This window comes from Haliotis cracherodii, unplaced genomic scaffold (genome assembly GCF_022045235.1).
Source record: "Haliotis cracherodii isolate W230 unplaced genomic scaffold, xgHalCrac1.p SCAF_3, whole genome shotgun sequence".
Lineage (NCBI taxonomy): Eukaryota > Metazoa > Mollusca > Gastropoda > Lepetellida > Haliotidae > Haliotis > Haliotis cracherodii.
In genome coordinates, this window is record NW_027266286.1 from 12,579,684 (window position 1) to 12,601,037 (window position 21,354).

Below are 21,354 nucleotides of genomic sequence, written 5' to 3' on the forward strand. Positions count from 1 at the left end.
GGTTAATGATAGCAAATGGCGCCCCACAAAAACACCATCGTTTTCTGTTTTCGGTCTGGAATAATCATTCAGTGTTCACTTTTGATGGTATGAAGTTTTTCTTTGGAGCGATGTTTAAGGAAGATTTGGTGTATGACTTTAAATTATTATTGTTTATTTTGTAGTCAATTAGAGGTGTAGAAGTGGGGTAATCCCTACATCGCACATATGCATAGCAAACGTTCCTCAAGGGAGGAGCGGACATATAGAAAATAATACTGACATTAAACGGTGAGCCGACGAGAGTATGCGGTAAGTTCTACGTTACTGAGGACAAGTTCTAGGTAATTGAGGACAAGTCCTAGGTTACCGAGGACAAGTTCTAGGTAATTGAGGACAAGTCCTAGGTTACTGAGGACAAGTTCTAGGTTACCGAGGACAACTTCTAGGTTACCGAGGACAAGTTCTAGGTAATTGAGGACAAGTCCTAGGTTACCGAGGACAAGTTCTAGGTAATTGAGGACAAGTTCTCGGTTACTGAGGACAAGTTCTAGGTAATTGAGGACAAGTCCTAGGTTACTGAGGACAAGTTCTAGGTTACCGAGGACAAGTTCTCGGTTACTGAGGACAAGTTCTAGGTAATTGAGGACAAGTCCTAGGTTACCGAGGACAAGTTCTAGGTAATTGAGGACAAGTTCTAGGTTACTGAGGACAAGTTCTAGGTAATTGAGGACAAGTCCTAGGTTACTGAGGACAGGTTCTAGGTTACTGAGGACAAGTTCTATCTTGGAATCCCCACATGATTTCACAGTTTGATTTTTTTAATTTATCATCAATGGCAACAACCAAACGTAATTATTTTCCCTTCGCATCTATTCAGAGATCGATTTGATACCTTTAGAAGTGGTTTCCAATCATGCGTTTGTGTTGATAAAGCAAACAAATAATGAACGTTCTCTTCATGCTGCTGGACAGACAACCTGGAATCTGTTTGGTAATAACGCCTGGAAACAAGTGAACAGGTCAACCGATGGGACCAAGGTGGACATTCTGTGCGGAGGATTTGCTGGCAGCTGTCAACCAAACGGACCTCTAACCCTGGTCGTTAACCCTTCCGACGGTGAGACCCATGCCGTAGGATGTCTTACTATAACATTTGTAACACAGTCATGCCAATAATTTGCCTGTATTTCCACCCCTATACAAAATGGAAATGAACAAGTTATGCCGTTTTGCATTTACAAATGACTTTAATTCATGGATCAGGAGACATTGCGAACCTGTATCTTTTACAGAGAAAACAAATTTGGGTTAGGGTGTGATGTGATGTGGTTAGGGTGCGGTGCGGTGCGGTGCGGTGCGGTGCGGTGCGGTGCGGTGCGGTGCGGTGCGGTGCGGTGTACATGCTTGCCGTAAAAAGCGACCATGCTTGTCGTAAGAGGTGACTAAAGCGGTAACTGTTAGAACATTCTGAAAAATATACACATGACGTACCAATAATCCGTTAATCCTGAAATCTGTAAATTTGGACGATTTAACAAACGAATACATCTTCCAAAAACACTGGATACCTAAATGACGGATTCATCTCGATGAAATCCAAATTTACTTTCTGTCTGTAAAATCGATTATTTTTTCAGTTATTGATTTGAGTGCCGCCGTGGACCCTAATGACATCTGGTGAAATCGTCAGTGGGCGATAGGCTTGCTTAATCTACCATGACACCCATCTGCCAGGTTTTGGATCGTCGGAACCGAAATGTCAAGCTGCATCGATTAACCGTTTTACCCCTACTCACCTGAAAGTCAAGTGGGCTTTTTCACAGCGTTCTTGTCCATCGTCCGGTCTATATACGTAGTGCGTCTTTCCAATATTTTCCTCGGAAACAGCCAAACAAATGAAGCTAACCCTTCACATACTTGTTTCAACCAATGATGACAACCGAGTTTGCTCAAGAGGTTCGAATCCAATTTTCAATTTAACTGGGACAGCAGACATTTTGAAATACCTTTTTATGACCATTAATCGGCCATTTGGGTTTACAATATGATGAAATTTCGTATATGTGTAGATAATATTGAAACTCAATACACGTATGTTCCGTGTTTACAATATTTAAAATTATGACCGAAAGGTTCAAATGTAAAGTTTTAACATGGCCCCCGCGGCATCAATGTTGAAAAAGTATTTATTGCCATTACTCAACCATGTTTGTACAAAATGTAATTGCATTTGCTATTTGTTAATTTTGTTGTCGGATTCAACACTGATTTGTTTTGTGTTCCTGTTCGGAAAGAAGAATTAACTTTTGATCTTGTTTTGACCATGCTCTCAAATTCTCTTATATAAATTTATTCTCATCTGAAAATGCCGGATTGAGTAAGCTGATCTTTGATTATGTTTCTCTATATATTATCACACAATTTGTTCAAATCGTCAAATTTTAGTTTTTCTTCAGGTTTTATGCAGACATTATTTCAATATAAAGGGTGATTTCAGCCGTTCTTAAGTACCCATCTTTGTAGACATTTTGAACCGTTAATTAGATTTTCATGTGAGCTACAGTGCAATGACACTAAATTGTTTCAAAATGTAATGAAATTTCGTATATGTGTAGTTTTTCACTGGATATTATGACCATGGCACTTTTGAAAATACACTTTTACCTATGCTATGCATTGTATATTTTACATATTTTGTTTGAACCATTACATTTTAGTGTTAGTTCTTATTCCGTAGTACTTATAAGAATATATCTGAATATCAATGCTGACAGCGACTTTTCTTTTAGTGTCTTTGCTTTTTGACGTGTGTAAACTGTTGTCTACAAACCCAAGTGGGCTACATTGGCATCGGCGCTATATTGTTTCAAATGTGATGTAGTTCGGTAAATGTGTCGTTAGTATTTGGGATAACGCATGTTGACAGTTTTACCTACGCTCTTCTATTCTTTTAAAGGCTTAGAGGCGCTAAAAACGTATTTATTCAGTGACAGACTGAGTAATCTGAAAATGTGTGTTACTGCTTAAGATGACATATTTTTGGTTTAAACCGTCAGATATGTTTTAGTTGTTAGTCCGTAATATTTACGCAGAAAATAGTTGAATATCAATGCTGACTTCAACTTTTATTTAAGTGTCTGTCCTTGTTGACGTTTGTAACCTGTTGCTTACATACCCAGGTGAGCTACAGTGCCCGTGGCACTATTCGTTACATTTTTACTACAGGTGGACTAGGCACAGGCACATTGCCAGTTCTGACAAGTTTGCCTTACAGTGAATCACGGCGGCCATCTTGAAAATTCTTTTATGGGTCAGGAATATATCTTTGTAAATAAATATGTTCATTGGTGATGGGGTGTGATATCGAGTCGCATTGTTAGCTAGGGGTCAGCAGTCGTATCAATTTGGAGACGCACTAATATTAGGATCAACAGTACTTAATTTATGACGTTCCTGATAAACGCACACGCGTGATAACCTCTTTATCATGTATTGTCATTCTTAATATTTGTTATAAAAAAACCTTTTATCATCTCACAAACGGTACCTTAACATTTCAAGTGTTCCTAGAATACATGTGCATAAGTATTCATAAATGTGCACGACTATGTAATACGTCAGAAGGTCACTGATTTGACAGTCGGACACTGACAATGAGTTCCAACTGAAACCTGTTTCTTAGACAGTGGCGAAACTACATCAAGGCAGAATTACAACTGCCTAAACAAATTGTTTCTATTTGCCTTTCTATTTGCAATCCATGGTCCGTCCGCGAGAGTAACTGCCCTTTATCAAAGGAAAGCTAGATACAACAAATTTCCTAAAAACCTACCTCCGCGTTTCTTTTTTGAAGAGTGTGTGCAGACATCATTTGATTACGGGGGCACGGGTGGCCCAGTCGTCTAAGGCTCCGCGATTCGCTGTGCAGAGTTGAGTCCCTTGGGCATGCCAGAAACCTATGATTGTGGGTTCAAATCCCGGTTCGCCCCGATTATGGTTCTAGGTTTGTCAGCACCATACCCCTGCTCGTGGGTTTCACCGAAGTGGTAAAGGTCTGAGACCTGCATCACTTGGGGCTTTCCTCCCACATTAAGCTAACACGCCGTGATATAACTGTTATACTGTTAAAAGCGGCGTTAAACCCAACTCACTCACTCAATCACTCATTTGAATATAACGGTTGATAGCAATGATTTGTTAAGTGCCTGTCTTGGTTAACATTTCAAACTGTTGACTAGATTTTCAGGTGAGCTGCGGTGCTTTGGCACTATATTGTTTGAAACTGTCATGAAATTTGGTTTATGCGTTGTTAGTAGTTGGGTTCCACACGTATGTGTCCTTTTCACGATATTTTGACCTTGATATAGTATGATCATGGCACTTTTGACCATACACTATTACCTATGCTAAGTTGACATATTTTGACATATTTTAATTAAAGCATTAGATTTTAGTGTTTTTACTCCGTAGTATTTATGACGAATATATCTGAATATCAAACAAACATTGCTTTTAGTGTCTGTCCTTGTTAACATATGTAAAGTGTTGTCTTTATACGCAGATGAGCTACATTGGCCTTGGAACTATTTTGTGCACTTTTATCAAGTCTGGAGTAGGCATAGATACATTGGCAATTCCAGCAAACTAGCATTTTAATGGCAACCCTTGTTTCACAGAGACAACGTGTTAGTTTCACTGTTTCACTGTTTCACCAGTTGTGCTGTAACTGCTTAATTGTTTTACGTTTTCTCATTTTTGTTTAGTTGTACAAATAAATTCTTCTGATTGGTGGAAAACGTTTGTTTTGTCATACCGTTCAGTGGATTCTGACATTTAGCAAGAAAAGTGAAACACTTGCAAGAAAGAAAACTGTTATTGTATCTAAGGCATTCGTACATCTATCACACATTTTGAAATCCGTCAATTTTATTCATAAATACAATAATTTCTTAAGTAACAGCCTGGTATTTTAAAAAGAAAAATGTTTTTTTGTCTGACACAAGATATCATTTGGCCACAATGGGCCTACGGGTATTTGAGGGTATGTCCATTGCTGAAATTGCGTTCTGGTCATATAGGAACTTAATATTTCATTGAAATGTGATTCTGAATGACGCCATTAGTTTGGCATGGCTGATCTGGTTTTCTGTAGTGAAATCGCTTTTCACATATCTGATGCGTTGCAATGTAAAAATATTAGTAAAACCACGGACTTGTAGTGGTAAAACACATTAAACAAAGTCTCCATTTTTTAGTATTCCTATGCAATACGTCCCCAAAACCTTCACGTAAGCTTTGGTCCGAAATGTTGGACACACACACACAATTTGCAACGTACTTGAGTGGTATGATCACTTTTGACGAGTTTTCGGGCAAGCGAATTCCTCGAGTATTATCTTGTTTTCATTACAATACATTCAAAGTACAGACTGTTTATTCGGTACAAATTACGAAGATAAACTGTTAAAAAAATAATTAGGAAAACTCCTCGTAACTTTGACAATTTTCTGACATGTGGGTATTGAATTGGTTGCTTCAATGTTACCATCATATAAGAAAGCTACGCGATAAATTGCAAAGAACAATGAAGAACGAAGTGTGGTTTATTATTCTATCATGACATTATTTTTGGAGATTTGAACATGCGCTCGCAACTTGATGACGTCGTATATTGAACGACGCTATTTTTGAAAGGGGAGTGTCTAGTGAGATGGTCCTCATAGATGTAGCTGGGCAACGCAGACAAAGGCGATGGCCGAACGATCGCATCCAAATGCGGGAGAGATGTGACAATCGTTATTTGGAGCAAGGCACAGGTAATGGGCGTGAGGATTGAGAAAATATGCGGGAAATATCCGCTTGTGCATAAAATGGACTTGTCCGACATTGCTGAGGTTGTATTCTATTCAGGGAGTCATTATTATTAAAATACGGATTAAAATATTTAACGCTGTCACATTTTATCATCATCCTGAACGAGGCTTTACGTAATGTTGATAACTCATATAAGAAATGTGAGTATTCAACTCGTTGCGTCTATGATGCAGGGGGCACGGGTGGCCCAGGCGCCGCGATTCGCTGTGCAGAGTTTGGTCCCTTGGGCACGCCAGAAACCTATGATTGTGGGTTCGAATCCAGGTTCGCCCCGGTTATGTTTCTAGGTTTGTCAGCACCATACCCGTGCTCGTGGGTTTCACCGAAGCGATAAACGTCTGAGACCTGCATCACTTCGGGGTTTCCTCCCACATTGAGCTAACACGCCGTGATATAACTGTAATATAGTTAAAAGGGCGTTAAACCCAACTCACTGGGCTCTGGGCTTTTCACTTCGAAATGGATACAGCATTCATTATATATTAGGTGTGATCAATATTTTTCAGAACGATTTCGATTTAGTTGCTTGGCGAATAGTCCTCACGGATCAATGCGTCAGACAATATATTACTTCAAAGCAAAGTAGATATATCAAGAATAGTGTATGCTTATTTACCGGTATTCAATACTATCGTATATTTATTTGGTGTTTGGTTGGCAGCATTGTTTGTATATTATTTGAAAAATTATTTATATGTGCAAAGAGACACCTGTGTACCAGCAAGCACTGGGTTTGAAAGCGTGCTGGAATTGACAATAGACTTTTACAGGCTTTTACTGGGCGAACAAGACAAAGCAACGTATTGGGAATAAAACCAAGTCCACCATTGTCCCCATAGAGTCCAGTTTTACTGCTGTTTATTCCATAACGTTTTCGAGTAAACATTTAGATTGATCCGGCGAGTCAATCATTCATTGTGGCCGAAGCCTCTGTCTTGATAACAGTGTCATTATATTGTTCTACCCTAAACAGCCAGTGAAAAGAAAGTACGCACCAATGTTGACTTTCCTGGTGGCTGATAATGAAACAAACAAAAGATAGTTACTCGATCTTATGTACAGTAAACTACGGTTATAACGAACACGCTTATAACGAACTGTCCGATATAACGGACTTATCTTTTAGTCCCGGCCATTTGTTGTAAATATGCTGTATATATGCTTATAACGAACTACGGCTATAACGAACTAAAATAAGTGGTCCCTTTGAGTTCGTTATAACCGTAGTTTATTTGACACGGGTCTCGTAGTCGCGTTGTCGTCATCCTTGTAACGTTTTGATAACGTTTGCAATGTTAGACCAAATCCAATTGTCCAAGGTATACTCTCTTTTGCTCGTCAGTTAATGTGATGTTCCAGTATAATCTGTATCAAGAACAAATACTATTTTACATGTTGTTCTCACCACTATGTAAAGTTATTGGTTTGAAATACTGCAACGCTGGTGTTCGTCCTGATAGAACTAGGGTGAGGATTGCACGTTCGTCGGTCAAGGCAACTGGTATTCCTTTAACAGTTTGACCACTTTGTAATATGGAATAGAAGATGAATGCTATGTCGTGTTTGCAAACCAAGGACGCATTTTCTTCAAGAGCAATTTACTAGTCATGTTCATTTGGACAAATAAAAATGAGTATTTACATCTGAAGATACTTATTTTATAACAAGATTATCTGACTTTTTATATAATGCTTACAACGCCCGTTGTTTAAGAAATACACGACGAGTGGGAGCTGTTTATCATACAATAAAACACTGCAGGGAGAATAAACCATGAGTTTTTTTCTCCCTGCATTGTTTTATTGTACGATAAACAACGATCACGTGTCGATCTGGATATTTTGGTTGGTCTATTTTCATGTCATTGTCTTTGGTCTTTAGTGTTCTGCGCTGTCCAACTACATCTACATCTGTGTGGAATAGTGAGTGAGTGAGTGAGTGAGTTGGGTTTAACGCCGCTTTTAACAGTATTCCAGTTATATCACGGCGTGTCAGCTTAATGTGGGAGGAAAGCCCGAAGTGATGCAGGTCTCAGACGTTTACCACTTCGGTGAAACCCACGAGCACGGGTATGGTGCTGACAAACCTAGAAACATAATTGGGGCGAACCTGGATTCGAACCCACAATCATAGGTTTCTGGCGTGCCCAAGGGACGCAACTCTGCACAGCGAATCGCGGCGCCATAGACGACTGGGCCACCCGTGCCCCCCTGTGGGGAATAACTCACTGGACACTTCCCTCCCGGACAATTTTTTAACATTAAATAAACCTCGCTTTGTTCTTCATTACTCTTTTCGATTTATCGTATATGACTTGATAAAGTAGCCTTGTGTGTGTGTGTGTGCGTGCGTGCGTGCGGATGTGCGCGCGTGCGGGCGTGCGCGCGTGTGTTTGTGTGTGTGTGCGTGCGTGCGTGCGATGCGTGTGTGTGTGTGTGTGTGTGTGTGTGTGTGTGTGTGTGTGTGTGTGTGTGTGTGTGTGTGTGTGTGTGTGCTGCCATTACTAACATCCCATTGTATCCCACGTGTATACTGGCCAGGGATTCTCCATATCTCGGCCAACCCACATTGATCGCAAGGTGCTGACACGCTGTGACACTAAGTATTGCTAAACACAACTCAGACACCCTGTTTGATTGTTGTTTAACGCCGTACTCATTAATATTCCAAGTATATGACGGCGGCCTGTTAATATTCGACTCTGGACCAGACAATCCAGTGATCGGTATCATGAGCATCGATCCACGCATTTTAGGATGTGATGACATTCATCAACCAATTCAGCTGGCCTGACCCCGTTAGTCGCCTCTCGCGACAAGCATGGATTGCTGAAGACCAATTCTAACCAGGATCTTAACTGGTGCATTTTAAACAATGCCTAGTGTTAATATAATTTAAACCGTAAATCGTCATGTCTAGTGATGTTTTATCTCAAATTTCAATTTTGTATTAACCAAATATATCACCTTTTCGTTTACATCGGTACAGTCAGTACTTACAAATGCCTTCCAAATACTTAAATAGATTCTGCTCATAATACTCGAAATTTTCCAAAAAATACGGAATACCATAGAAGGGGGTGCGCGTGATACAATGGACATGCATGTTCAACGAACAAAGTAGTATGTATTGTTTATTGACTTGTTTACACGAGAGTAAGGGGGTACGGGTGGCCCAGTCGTCTAAGGCGCCGCGATTCGCTGTGCAGAGTTGCGCCCCTTGGGCACGCCAGAAACCTATGATTGTGGGTTCGAATCCCGGTTCGCCCCAATTATGTTTCTAGGTTTGTCAGCACCATACCCGTGCTCGTGGGATTCACCGAAGTGGTAAACGTCTGAGACCTGCATCACTTCGGGCTTTCCTCCCACATTAAGCTGACACGCTGTAATATAACTGGAATGCTGTTAAAAGCGGCGTAAAACCCAACCCACTCACTCACTCACTCACTCACTCACACGAGAGTAGCAATGTTGTGCATATCTGAAATGAAATACAAGATTAATCCATTAGATTCCAGTCAATACGACAAGTGTACTCTTTAGTTTTGCTAGTACTGAAAAATTATCTGGAGTCCAGTATAAATATCTATCTATCTATCTATCTATCTATCTATCTATCTATCTATATATACCGTATTCGACGTAATAAGAGCCCATGGCGCTCTCAAAATTAGAAATAGGGGGCTCTTGTTATATTATTTTTGTGAAAAAAAGATAAATTTCGTGGTTTATGGTGACAGCCTGAAATGTTTATGTACGACAGATATATTTTTCCAGAATTTAATTGCCCATAATTAAGTGTGCATATAACACACGAGTGCGTATTATACGCGAATAAATAGGTCTTGTGTACATTGATCAATCGGAAGGGGTGCTAATTGGGATTGTTCACCAGCCAATATATCAGCAAATATCACCGTGGGCGCTTATTAGAGCGGGGCTCTTATTACGTCGAATTACGGTATATATAGTCACAGCGCAAGACGAACAGCGTGTTGCTTGTGTTATAAGGGACGCAACTCTTGCAGGCTAGCAACATACAACGTGATGTTGTTCACAAGATATTTATAGATCGGTACAATAAAGACTTCGCATCGAGGTCATGTGCCTTGTACTTGATATAACGACAGAAGGTCACCGGGGTTGAGTCGGTGACACCTACCCATGCCATGATACCTCATCACAACAACATTCATACCCGTCGCAGGATATTAAATTAATAGAGTTTATGTGCGTCTGCAGAAAGTACTGTTGGTCATAATTTGTGTAAACTTCAGAATGGGGAGTTCACCTAGTTTTCCTGTTGTGCGGCTCCCTAGGGACCGAATCGTCGTGGTCACTGGCGGCAACACAGGTAGGTTTTAGGGCATGTGATCATAGCAGGTAACTTTTCGTTCATGCTCGTTCATGCTTTGAGAATCGTCGTATCCGTATCTATATTTCCTGTTGCAGATATTTTCCTTTTTCTGTATCTAACAAATTGTGAAGGCACAATCTAGATTATGAAGGATGTAACATTAATATAACACATAAATGAAGATATGAAGATGCACCTGAGCTTGTGTAAGCCCAGAACCGAGTTTATATAATGTGTCCGCATTTCCGCATGACGAAACATGTAAACATAAGAAAACAGTTACCTCCCTTTGTGTACAGGGTTTCACGTTGCGTTCAAGATGACTGAATATCTATTTTGGGATGTCAGTCATGACAATATATAGGCCTGCATATATATATATCACACACACACACACACACTAAATGTCCTTGTTTAATCCCCTTAACGCAAAAACTCGCCATCTTCAAACGTCTTTTGGTGTAACGCGGCCGGAGGAGTTATCGAGGACAGTGTTCCTTTTTATGATGTGTCCTAAATGATGATCAGATATGTCATTCTACTTACATGTAAACTTGAAAAATTATAAGAATAAGATTTGTTTATCCTGGAAAGATGACAGTTGCGCCCCTTGGGCATGCCAGAAACCTATGATTGTGGGTTCGAATCCCTGTTACCTCCGATTATGTTTCTAGGTTTGTCAGCACCATATCCGTGCTCGTGGGTTTCACCGAAGTGGTAAACGTCTGAGACCTGCATCATTTCGGGCTTTCCTCCCACATTAAGCTGACACGCCGTGATATAACTGGAATACTGTTAAAAGCGGCGTTAACCCCAACTCACTCAATCTAACGATATGATGATATTATACCATGATTGGTCTGAATAATGATCATTTAGGTATTGGTTACGAGACGGCTAAACACATCGCAAAGATGGGTGCAACGGTGATCATCGCATGTCGCTCGGAACAGAGAGCCACTGATGTGAGTATATATCAGATCTTTATTCCGTTAATTTTTGTTTCAAATGCACACGCATCAGATGCCCACTTCAATTCAATCTTCGTAGAAAGCTCTGTGGGTGTGTCAAATATATTATGTTTGTCATTAATTTAGTGATTACCTGAATTTTACATGATGTGTAAACGAGGTCGCCAGATTTTTGTGCGTCAGTCTTACGGGTGGCCCAGTCGACTTAGGCGCCGCTCTTCCCTCTGCAGAGTTGCGTCCCTTGGACACGCAGGAACCTATGAATGTCGATTCGAATCACGGTTTTCCCCGATTATGTTTGTAGGTTTGTCAGCACCATACCCCTGCTCGTGGGTTTCACCGAAGTGGTAAACGTCTGAGACCTGCATCACTTCGGGCTTACCCCCCACATTAAGCTGACACGCCGTGATATGACTGGAATACTGTTCAATGCGGCGTGGAACTAAAGTAACTCACTCACTCACTTAAGTTAACGGTAATTCGTCTAAACTTTACAGTGCTAGTACGTGAAGTATGTACCTAATTGTACATTTCATCATGATAAATGGAAACATACAAAGACAATTTATGTTTTTTTAATAATATTGAGAGAAACATATTAAGTACGTATTAGTGTCCAAAATATTATAAGGAAATTATTGAAAACATATTCGGTATTTAAAAGTAATACCAAACCTCATCAGTCGATCGTACTGATGGAAGTTTTTGACATGTTTGTTTTGTTTGTTATTAAGTAATGTATATGCTGGTCACAACGTTCGTTTACCTGAGACGAGGGGTGTGGCACAGCAGTGTTTGTGCTTCAAAACCAGCACAAGGAGCTTCGTTTAAGTGACTGTAATGTGTAGAACTGTTATTATTTTTTTGTATCTGGTGTCAAAACTAAACGTAGCGTCCAAACAAACACAGAAAGGCATCAGCATGAGGTGTATTCGAGTATCCAAAAGAATTTGATTTTAGATTTAAAACAATTATATTTACCCTAATACAGCTAATTGTTTAACGACAAATCGAGGAACTCCGAGATTACAATGAATATGGACATGTGCTGTGTGTCTTTGGAAACAGCTGTAACACGGTATAAACAACCCTGGTAGTTCTAACACCAGTCCCCCGTGGTTAAGAGGGGAGTGAGTCTACCAGGAGAGTGGAAGGTTGGTGGTTCAAATCCGACTGCGTCATACCACAAGACGTTAACATATGGTACTTGTTGTTACCCTGCCTGGCTATCCGTTTAGGGGACAAAAAAAGAACTGGTACTGCGGGGTCAATATACTGTGTTTATCCATATACATGTATCTCAATGGGCCGTAAAACTTTAAAAACTTACATCAGTCAGGACTTGTATAAGCAGACACACTCGCGCGCACGCACGCACGCACGCGCGGACGCAGGCAAGCATGTCACTATATCAGTGCAATAGTCTTGGACGCCATTTTACCTCCCCTCCCCCAACAGTCGCTGTATTTCACTTTCAGGCCATCAGAAGGATGAATGAAGAATACCAAGACGACAAGACAAACGGCAAGCTGAAGGAAGGACATATACATGAAGACAAACTCCCTGTAGAGTTCATGAAGCTGGATCTGGCTTCTCTGAAATCAACCATGGACTTCATAGAGGCATTCAAGTCTTCCGGGCGGAAACTCCATGTCCTGTTGTGTAATGCTGGTCTGGCGGTTGTACCGAGAGGTAGGATGTACAGAGTTGTCTACCTTAGCACTGACAGGATCCACGTAATATCAATCACTAGATTGTGTTGTCCAGATTCGATCATCTACAGCTGGAACAATGCTGTATGCGGTGTCGCAAACAAAATGTCTTTTTTCGTCAATGGGAAGGTTTCTTTTCTTATTAACGGGATAACGCCATAAAAAACGGCTAAAGAATACTGTGATCAAGCTATCGTTTTGGTATCTTACTTTCAGGCCACACAGAGGATGGGTATGAGACGCACTTTCAGGTAAAGATAAATCATCTTGACTACCCAAGGACATACACATTAACACATAAGACATATTTCCCAAACAAAATGCGTCAGGTGAACGCATTTTGATAAAGTATTTATGCATGATATTCCCAAAAGTATTGATATTGGTAAAATCAATAATTCTTCTTAATATTTTGAATCATAACCGTCATCGTTGACGTCAAACACTAATGTATTCCTAATCTCGACGACCATGGCCATTGCTTGCGTAATATCAAACCTTGGTGTTTGTCCTCGCAGGTGAACTACCTGGGCCACTTCCTGATTGTCGCCCATCTGCTGCCTATAATGAAGACCTCGGGAGAAGACTGCAGGATTGTGTTCACGTCAAGTCTGGCACACAAAGGAGCAAGGTTTGACCTTGAAAAGGCCCAAGCCAAAAGTCCATCTGACTATGGACGAATGCTCTACTATTCCAACTCAAAGATGTATCAGGTGCGAGATCTACGTGTACAGATTTGTCGAGCCTCTTTCTTGGTATAAATACAATTTCAATATGAAATAAATTTTCAAACATCTTCACATTTATTCAAAGATGCTGACTACTGGTCGAAAGAAGGAACATGAAGATCAAACATACCTGGAATAAGTCAAACACCACTCTATATTTTCATATAGCTTTGGGGGCACGAGTGGCCCAGTCGTCTATTGCGCGGCTATTCGTTGTGCAGAGTTGAGTCGCTTGGGCACGCCAGAAACCTATGATTGTGGGTTCGAATCCCGGTTCGCCCCGATTATGTTTCTAGGTTTGTCAGCACCAGACCCGTGCTCGTGGGTTTCACCGAAGTGGTAAACGTCTGAGACCTCCATCACTTCGGGCTTTCCTCCCACATTAAGCTGACACGCTGTGATATGACTGGAATACTGTTAAAAGCGGCGATAAACCCGACTCACTCACTCATATCGCTCGAATTTACATTTTCTCCACAAATGACATTGATCTAATTTTCACAAGTGTCAGTGGTGTATTGGATAGAGCGTCTGCCCGGAGACTACCCCATGAAGTGTAGTGGATAGAACATTTCAGTTAATACCTAGGTTTTACAATTAACGTTTTATTACTTGCGTCTTGATTTGAACACAATTGTCATTGTTTTATGATTGGTTAAAAGTCACAATTTATATTAACTTAAAAAATCCATAACCTGAATCGGACCTGCAACCTCGCATACAGTAAACTACGGTTATAACGAACTCAAAGGGACCACTAATTTTAGTTCGATATAACCGTAGTTCGTTATAAGTATATACAGAGCATATATACAACAAATTGCCAGGACTTGAATCTTGTTAAGTTTTGTAACCCACTATTTCCGATTAAGCTCCCAGACCAGATAATAAGAGGTTCTTAAGGTTATCATGTCATGACTCCAGCTGCACGTGATTTTTCTCAAGCACGCTTTGAGCGAATTCCTTTCATACCTTTGAAACACTATGTTGTTTTTAACACTATAAGGTATGTCGATGTTTTCTTATTTTTTCTGGTATTTCTTGCATTTAGACAGTTCATAAGTCGGATAAAAAACCCTTAGCTCGGGAAAAGCCCTAAACTAAACTAAATGTTTTAAAAAAATGACTATTTTAGGGGGAAATATATAGTAAGCAGTGCTTAAGTTTCATTCCCGATTAAAATTGTTTTCAGCTGTGTTTGTAACGCTATGCCTGCATTATAGATTCAACACATGTTCTGTCTATCACGCCGACTGAGAGGAAGTGACGTCACTGTGACGTCAATGCATCCGGGTACTGTCTCCACCGAGATCACGAGGAACTACAGTGATATGAAGTGTTTCTCGTGCTTAGTCAGTTGTCTTGACAGTATGAGTGAGTAAAATTACATTATTTCATCTTCATTTCACTGTAAGTATAGCGGTGTGACATCATGGGCACCAAGTGTACCCCCCTCCTAGCTGAACTGTTTCTTCAATCATTCGAGTCGGATTTCCTGCTCGGATCAGCAAAATAAATTAAAAAAAATTTGGCCAAGAAGTCGAACTTAAGCTTCTGGTATATCGATCTCCTGATGTCTTTCAATGACGATCAAATAGCCAATTTCCTTCCACTTATTTACCCACCTGAACAGGAAATGGGACCAAAGTGGCTTGTAACATATGTTCCCGTGTTTGTTTGACTTCCAAATTGACTTGCCTTTTCATGTGTTTGTGACGGGTGCCACCGGAGGGGCAGGATACGGTAATATTTGTATTCATCTGGTCGTGATACACAGTTAATCGGATTGGTGTTTCGCGATGACTCTGTCCATTACATGATAATGATGAATTCAGTATAGCTCTTACCAGCGTGTATTGTGTTACAAATACATACATCGTTTATTATACCTTCGTGCTAAATCCTAATAAACTTTTAAATTCACGACAAAATGTACCTTGGTAAATACATAGCATAAATATTTACTGGTCTCGTTGCATTCAGAGGTTAGAATTGATCTTCATGAACCCGTGGTTGTTGTAAGAGGCGACTAACGGGATCGGAATGTCAGGCTCACTGGCTTGGTTCATGCAAGTCATCGTATCCCAACTGTGTAGATCGATGCTGATGATGTCAATCACTGGATTGCCTGGTCCAGATTCGATTATATACAGACCGCCGTCATATAGCTGGAATATTGCCGAGTGCGGCGATAAACAAAAAACAAAACGCATCAAAAGTGCTGTTCATTGTGTTATTTACGATTGAAATGTATGTTTTGTCAATTTCAGAAGTTCTACGAACGCCATATCAAGGGGCGGTGACGTTGGTTGACTTGGCTGTGAACCCGAAGAATAAAGGCGTAACGGATGTATACTTTGTTGACTGTAAATCAGCATCCATAGCCCGACTTGCCAGGTACGTCCAGGGAGAACATTTGTTGGCTTTGTTTGGTTTGGTTCAACGCCGCTTTGAACAGTGTTCTGGTTATGTCAGCTTTTATATAAGTTAGAGCTAAAGTGATGCATGTCATAGATGTTTACCACTGTAATGTGTGAGTGAGTGAGTGAGTTTGGGTATAACGCTGCTTTTAACAGTATTCCAGTTATATCGCGGCGTGTCAGTTCAATGTGGGAGGAAAGCCCGAAGTGATGCAGGTCTCAGACGTTTACTACTTCGGTAAAAACAACGAGCACGAGTATGGTGCTGACAAACTGCACAGCGAATCGCGGCGCCTTAGACGAATACGTTTGGTAGTTTGACTTGTGAGAGTTTCTGGTCCTGCCCAACACTGAAGCACATGTGGTGACAAGTGACTTTGTTCGAACTGCGCCTCTGTTCACTCAGCAGGGAATGGGTATCTGGAAGGGTGGTCATATGGCTGTTAACCTTCTACCGCCTCAAGACAGCTTGGGTTGTATACTTCCCAGGGAGCTGGGAATGAAAATTGAGCACTCACCGATCCATGGACCTGGGCAATAATGTTAGCGCTGTTTGCATGCACCTTGTGCAGAGAGTCTAGCGCAATATATGAACACATTATTATAATTATTATTGGTATTAGTATTTAAAGCACTTCAAACATTTGTTTCAGAAATGAACAATATCAGGAAGATCTATGGAACTATTCTGTAAAGTGCCTGAAGCAATATTTACCCCCACATATCACTGCATCACTCGATGTGCCTCAAGATGGTTACCAGTAACGACAAGACATTTGTAACCCAGAAAACAAATACATGCTCGATCTTTAAAGGTAGACATCGAGCGATCACCCCAAGCGCTGCACTTTCGCTACATGAGGTTTACATTATCGTGCTATTTTGATCGTCGCTGGGTTCTATACACATTGGTCCTGACTTGTAGCTATAATACTGGTGTCGTGTGTAGAAGACAAATTCCATTTTCACGTGATATGTCCTTTCAATCTTTGGGTATCGCTCGAATGCTTCCTTTAAGGCAACTGTTAAAAAGACAAAGCCATAAACACAGGTCTTAATATTCAGGAACCCGTGCATGAACAGGACGTTTTTCGTCTCATCGCTATGCTGGGTGGTCAATTGCCTTGCCACAATATTCTGAACAGACAGCAGCGTAGTGTTGTTGCAAAATTGAGATGTGCGACTTTACCTTTAGAAATTGAGCTCGGCAGATTCCGGCGACCGATTACCCCACTTAATGACCGTATATGTCAGTTCTGTGATGAACATCAAGTTGAAGACGAGACCCATTTCCTGATCAACTGTACCCTTTTCTCTGATACCCGCTACGACCTCTGGAGGAAAGCCTGCATTGCCAATTCACAGTTTCTGAGTTTCCAACCTTGTGATCAACTTGGCTTCCTTATGCAGTGTGTCAGCTTGTGTAAACCTCTGGCCGCAACAGGGACGTCAATGTTTCTCCGGCGACAGCGTGCCGGGCAGTGATGTATATATTGTGTATGTTTTTTTGATTGATAGATGAGTATGTGGGCAGTGTTTGTATGTGATGTATGCGCACGTGATATTGAGTGGATGTGGTGAACTTCCATGTGTGATTGAAAATGAAATGTGTGTAATATTTGTGTGTGTGTGTGTGTGTGTGTGTGTGTGTGTGTGTGTGTGTGTGTGCTTTCGATTATGTTCGTGTATTATTCTTGCCAATTTATATAATTCATAATTTAATGATTTTAACTGCCTCATAGATCCTTCATGGGTCGGCTGATGTTTTTTATATATCATACGTATGTATACGTGTATTTTTTTTATTGTCTTTAAACACCAGGTGGCACTGTAATAAAATAATTTCTTCTTCTTTCCTTCTTCTATGCTGAGTGGTCAATTGCCTTGTTAATTGAGCCTGTGAACAACATGGTCGTTAGTCAGTGTTAGTCATTCGGGATCGAGTTCGGAGATCGGGTTTTGGAGATGGAGTTTCGAGGTGGGGTTTGTGATGGAGTTTCGAGGTGGGGTTTGTGATGGAGTTTCGACGTGGGTTTTTTGATGGCGGGACTAGTTTGTCCACACATGCCGTCTTGTAGAACATCAGAGTCCAAGGGGAGGTTAATCTCAGGAATTCTTTGTCCTCAATACATTTTGTTATTACATGTGATATGACACGTGTAACGTCAGATTATTGTTTTGTATAAGCCGGTCTATTAGACAGGCAATACTAGACTTCGTATATATGCAATTAATTGAGTTTCCATTTGTCAAGAGTTTTATAGTGTATACTTTTAGTCGAATACAAAGTTTTCGCGACAATAACATGTAGTTGTGGTTTGTTTTGGATATCATCGAATGTCAGATGGAAGATTAAAAATAGTTTTCCAAGACCTGTCATATGTTAATTGTAGCATTATTGCGTCTCTTACGTACATCTCCTCTGATGAAAATTAATACATGTTTTTGTAGGTTTGGTTGTGTACTGATTCGTGATGAAATGAGATCTCCAGGTCACACAACTAAGTAGAAAATATATACCAATACTAATTGCATTTGAGAAACAGGTAAACCCAAACCGTCTGCGCCAGAGACAAACCTCTATTATCATCCAAAACTGACTCCCACAGAGACCCGTGAAGATTCCGGGGTAGAATAGGTCTTCAGCAACCCATGCTTGCCGTAAAAGGCGACTATGCTTGTCGTAAAAGACGACTAACGGGATTGGGTGGTCAGGCTCGCTGAAATGGTTGATACATGTCATCGATCCCAATTGCGTGGATCACTGGATTGTCTGTTCCAGACTCGATTATTTTACAGACCGCCGTCATATAGCTAGAAAAGTGCCGAGTGCGACGTTAAACAATAAACAAACAAAAAACAAACAAAAACTCCCACAGGAGATATCGCTTGGGTGAGTTCAAGCGAAAGCTACACTGTAGATATCGCTGCAATGAAATTGCATCACAATGCTTTGCAGACCATTGTTATCATGACGTCACAATCAAATGACATCACTAATGGCTCAGCTACTGAAGCCGTAAGCAGTACTTTTTATACTTAAGACACTGCTATTACTGTCTACAAACTGAAATAGTTGGAAGAATGATGTTGGATGATAAATAAAATCTCACCCTCGTGTCTTTTGATATCAAATATATCAACACTCGTTGATAAAAGTTTCTCTAGTGTCTTAGGAAACAGATTCCATTGGGCGTGAAAGTCAAAGAGATGCTAATGATATAAATGTATCATTGAAAATCAGTGATAAATAACACCAGGTGTTCGAGAAAAGGTAAACATGATTTTCCTGCTCTACCGTTACCACCCACCATTCACAAAGTTTTCATGTAGGAAGTAAGTGCCGGCGAGTAATTTATAAGGAGGTGTGAAAACGTCATTTAAAACACATCTGTGACGTCATTCTGCTGTTTAAAAACTCCATTATTTTTCATTAATGGACAGTTTTTTCGATTTGAGTATGTCCAATGGACGACCTCAGCTTCGGCGAAACATGACAGTACGGTGTTGTAATTAACTATTAAATATCTTCAAATGTTTGCATACTCCTTAAACGCTGAAACAAATATGTACATAAGCTTATGTTACAGCATGATAACAGTGTCCACACATAATGCAATTTGGTAAACCTTTGACGAGAAAAATATTCAGGTGAACATATATATCCTTGTTCAGGGCTCTACATTTGCTACAATCCCTGTCAGCATGTATTTACAACTTGCAAGCGATTGATACAATACTGGTTTAGGGCCCTACGAAATAATGGTGAGCTGTGTACCATGCATTGAGAATATCAGCTCGCGACGGATCAACAGGCGCGCGTGCATCACGCAAGGGCGACTCACGCAGTATAAATACAGTCTACAAAGAGTTAAGGTTTATTTTTCAAATATTTTACAAAAGAGAATGTTTTGTCAAAGAGCAAAAGTAGGGATGTGATTTAGGTTGGGGAATATCCTCGTAACTCTCCATTCTTGAGAAGTAATGGGCCTTGGCTCCAAACTCCATTATATTTAAGGAAAGGAGAGTTGCTCGGACATTTCCCTCCGCGTAAAGGTCATGTATGGACAGGATCGAGCACTTTGTTGAAGTGAAGTGTAATATACAGTGAAATTTGCATGAAATGCACATGCTCTAAATAAAAGTATCTAAGTAAGTGAGACATGTAGACGCCATAAGCTGGAGCTAATGATATACTGCTCGACATGGACGTCCATTTCAGTATACGTTCATTGCCATCAATTATTTGCCTTTCACGCCCTATGGAATCTGTTTCGTCAGATAATCGAGACTGTTTATTCTTTGGCATTGATGTTTTGAGTTTACGTCAATTTCCTTTCCACCACGTGAATAAATTGCCTACTTTAATTCTTTCAGTGCCTGCATATGACACTGTATCATTACCTCAATCCTTCCTGAGAAACACTGCCCTATTTTCACAGTGTATCAATATAACGTATTACTAATTCGTGTGATCTGACTGTTTAATGCTCGACGATCCGTAACGTAACACTTTGTTATCAATCAATTGGAAAATGAGCAATGAGCAAGCCATTTCAACGACATTCTAAAAACGCTTACACAGTTTAGGCCACGATGAAATATACAATAATATATAATCTGTAGTCAACTTGTAACTCCGACTCTAACATCCATTAAACAGAGCAGTTGCTCATAGCACTGCCAAGGAAACGCGTAGGCCACTAACTTGAAAAGATAGGTTTCCAAGTTTGATTTGAGTGAGTGAGTGAGTGAGTATGGTTTTACATCGCTTTTAGCAATATTCCAGCAATATCACGGCGGGGGACATCAGAAATGGGTTTCACACATCGTACCCATGTCGGGAATCGAACCCGGGTCTTCGGCGTGACGAGCGAACGCTTTAACCCCTCGGCTATCCGACCGCCCCTAGTTTGATTTGAAGGCTTGGAGGGAAGAACGCCTTATGTCCCTTGGTAAAGACTTCCATTACTAACACAACAGGAAAAGGAAGGGCCAAAAAGGCATTTTCTTTGTTTGTTTGTTCGTTTTGTTGATGTGTTGTTTAACGCCGCAGCAATATTCCAGCTATATGCTGGTGGCCTGTAAATAATGTTGGTTCACACTACATAAAAGTATTTGTTCGTTTGTGCATCGAATCAATCTAATGTCTCTGAAATAGGAGTTATTTTCGTCACACATTAACCAACATGTATGATATTCGCGTTTCTTTTGTCGGTGAGTATATATGGCAATATTTTGTCACAGTCACAGTAACGTCATTCACATACTATACGCACTTTTGTGTTTCGAAGTATATTGTTACCTTGAC

The 21,354-nt window shown here is 40.4% G+C and overlaps 1 protein-coding gene across 1 annotated transcript; it reads left to right on the forward strand.

The window, feature by feature from the left end:
• The first annotated feature begins 9,954 nt into the window (after positions 1-9,954).
• Positions 9,955-18,252, forward strand: LOC139474327 (retinol dehydrogenase 12-like). The gene is made up of 8 exons (XM_071257297.1): positions 9,955-10,209; positions 11,092-11,177; positions 12,662-12,875; positions 13,112-13,146; positions 13,414-13,608; positions 14,847-14,997; positions 15,894-16,020; positions 16,697-18,252. The coding sequence occupies exons 1-8, from the start codon at positions 10,134-10,136 to the stop codon at positions 16,806-16,808; spliced, it is 996 nt and encodes a 331-aa protein (XP_071113398.1). The 5' UTR covers positions 9,955-10,133; the 3' UTR covers positions 16,809-18,252.
• Positions 18,253-21,354: the final 3,102 nt, after the last annotated feature.

Excerpts from the sequence above, each read along its gene's own strand:
- LOC139474327 (XM_071257297.1), top strand. The coding sequence starts at position 10,134 with ATGGGGAGTTCACCTAGTTTTCCTGTTGTGCGGCTCCCTAGGGACCGA. Across the intron at positions 11,178-12,661 it reads CGGAACAGAGAGCCACTGAT|GCCATCAGAAGGATGAATGA; the intron begins GTGAGTATATAT and ends TTTCACTTTCAG. Across the intron at positions 16,021-16,696 it reads TCCATAGCCCGACTTGCCAG|AAATGAACAATATCAGGAAG; the intron begins GTACGTCCAGGG and ends CATTTGTTTCAG.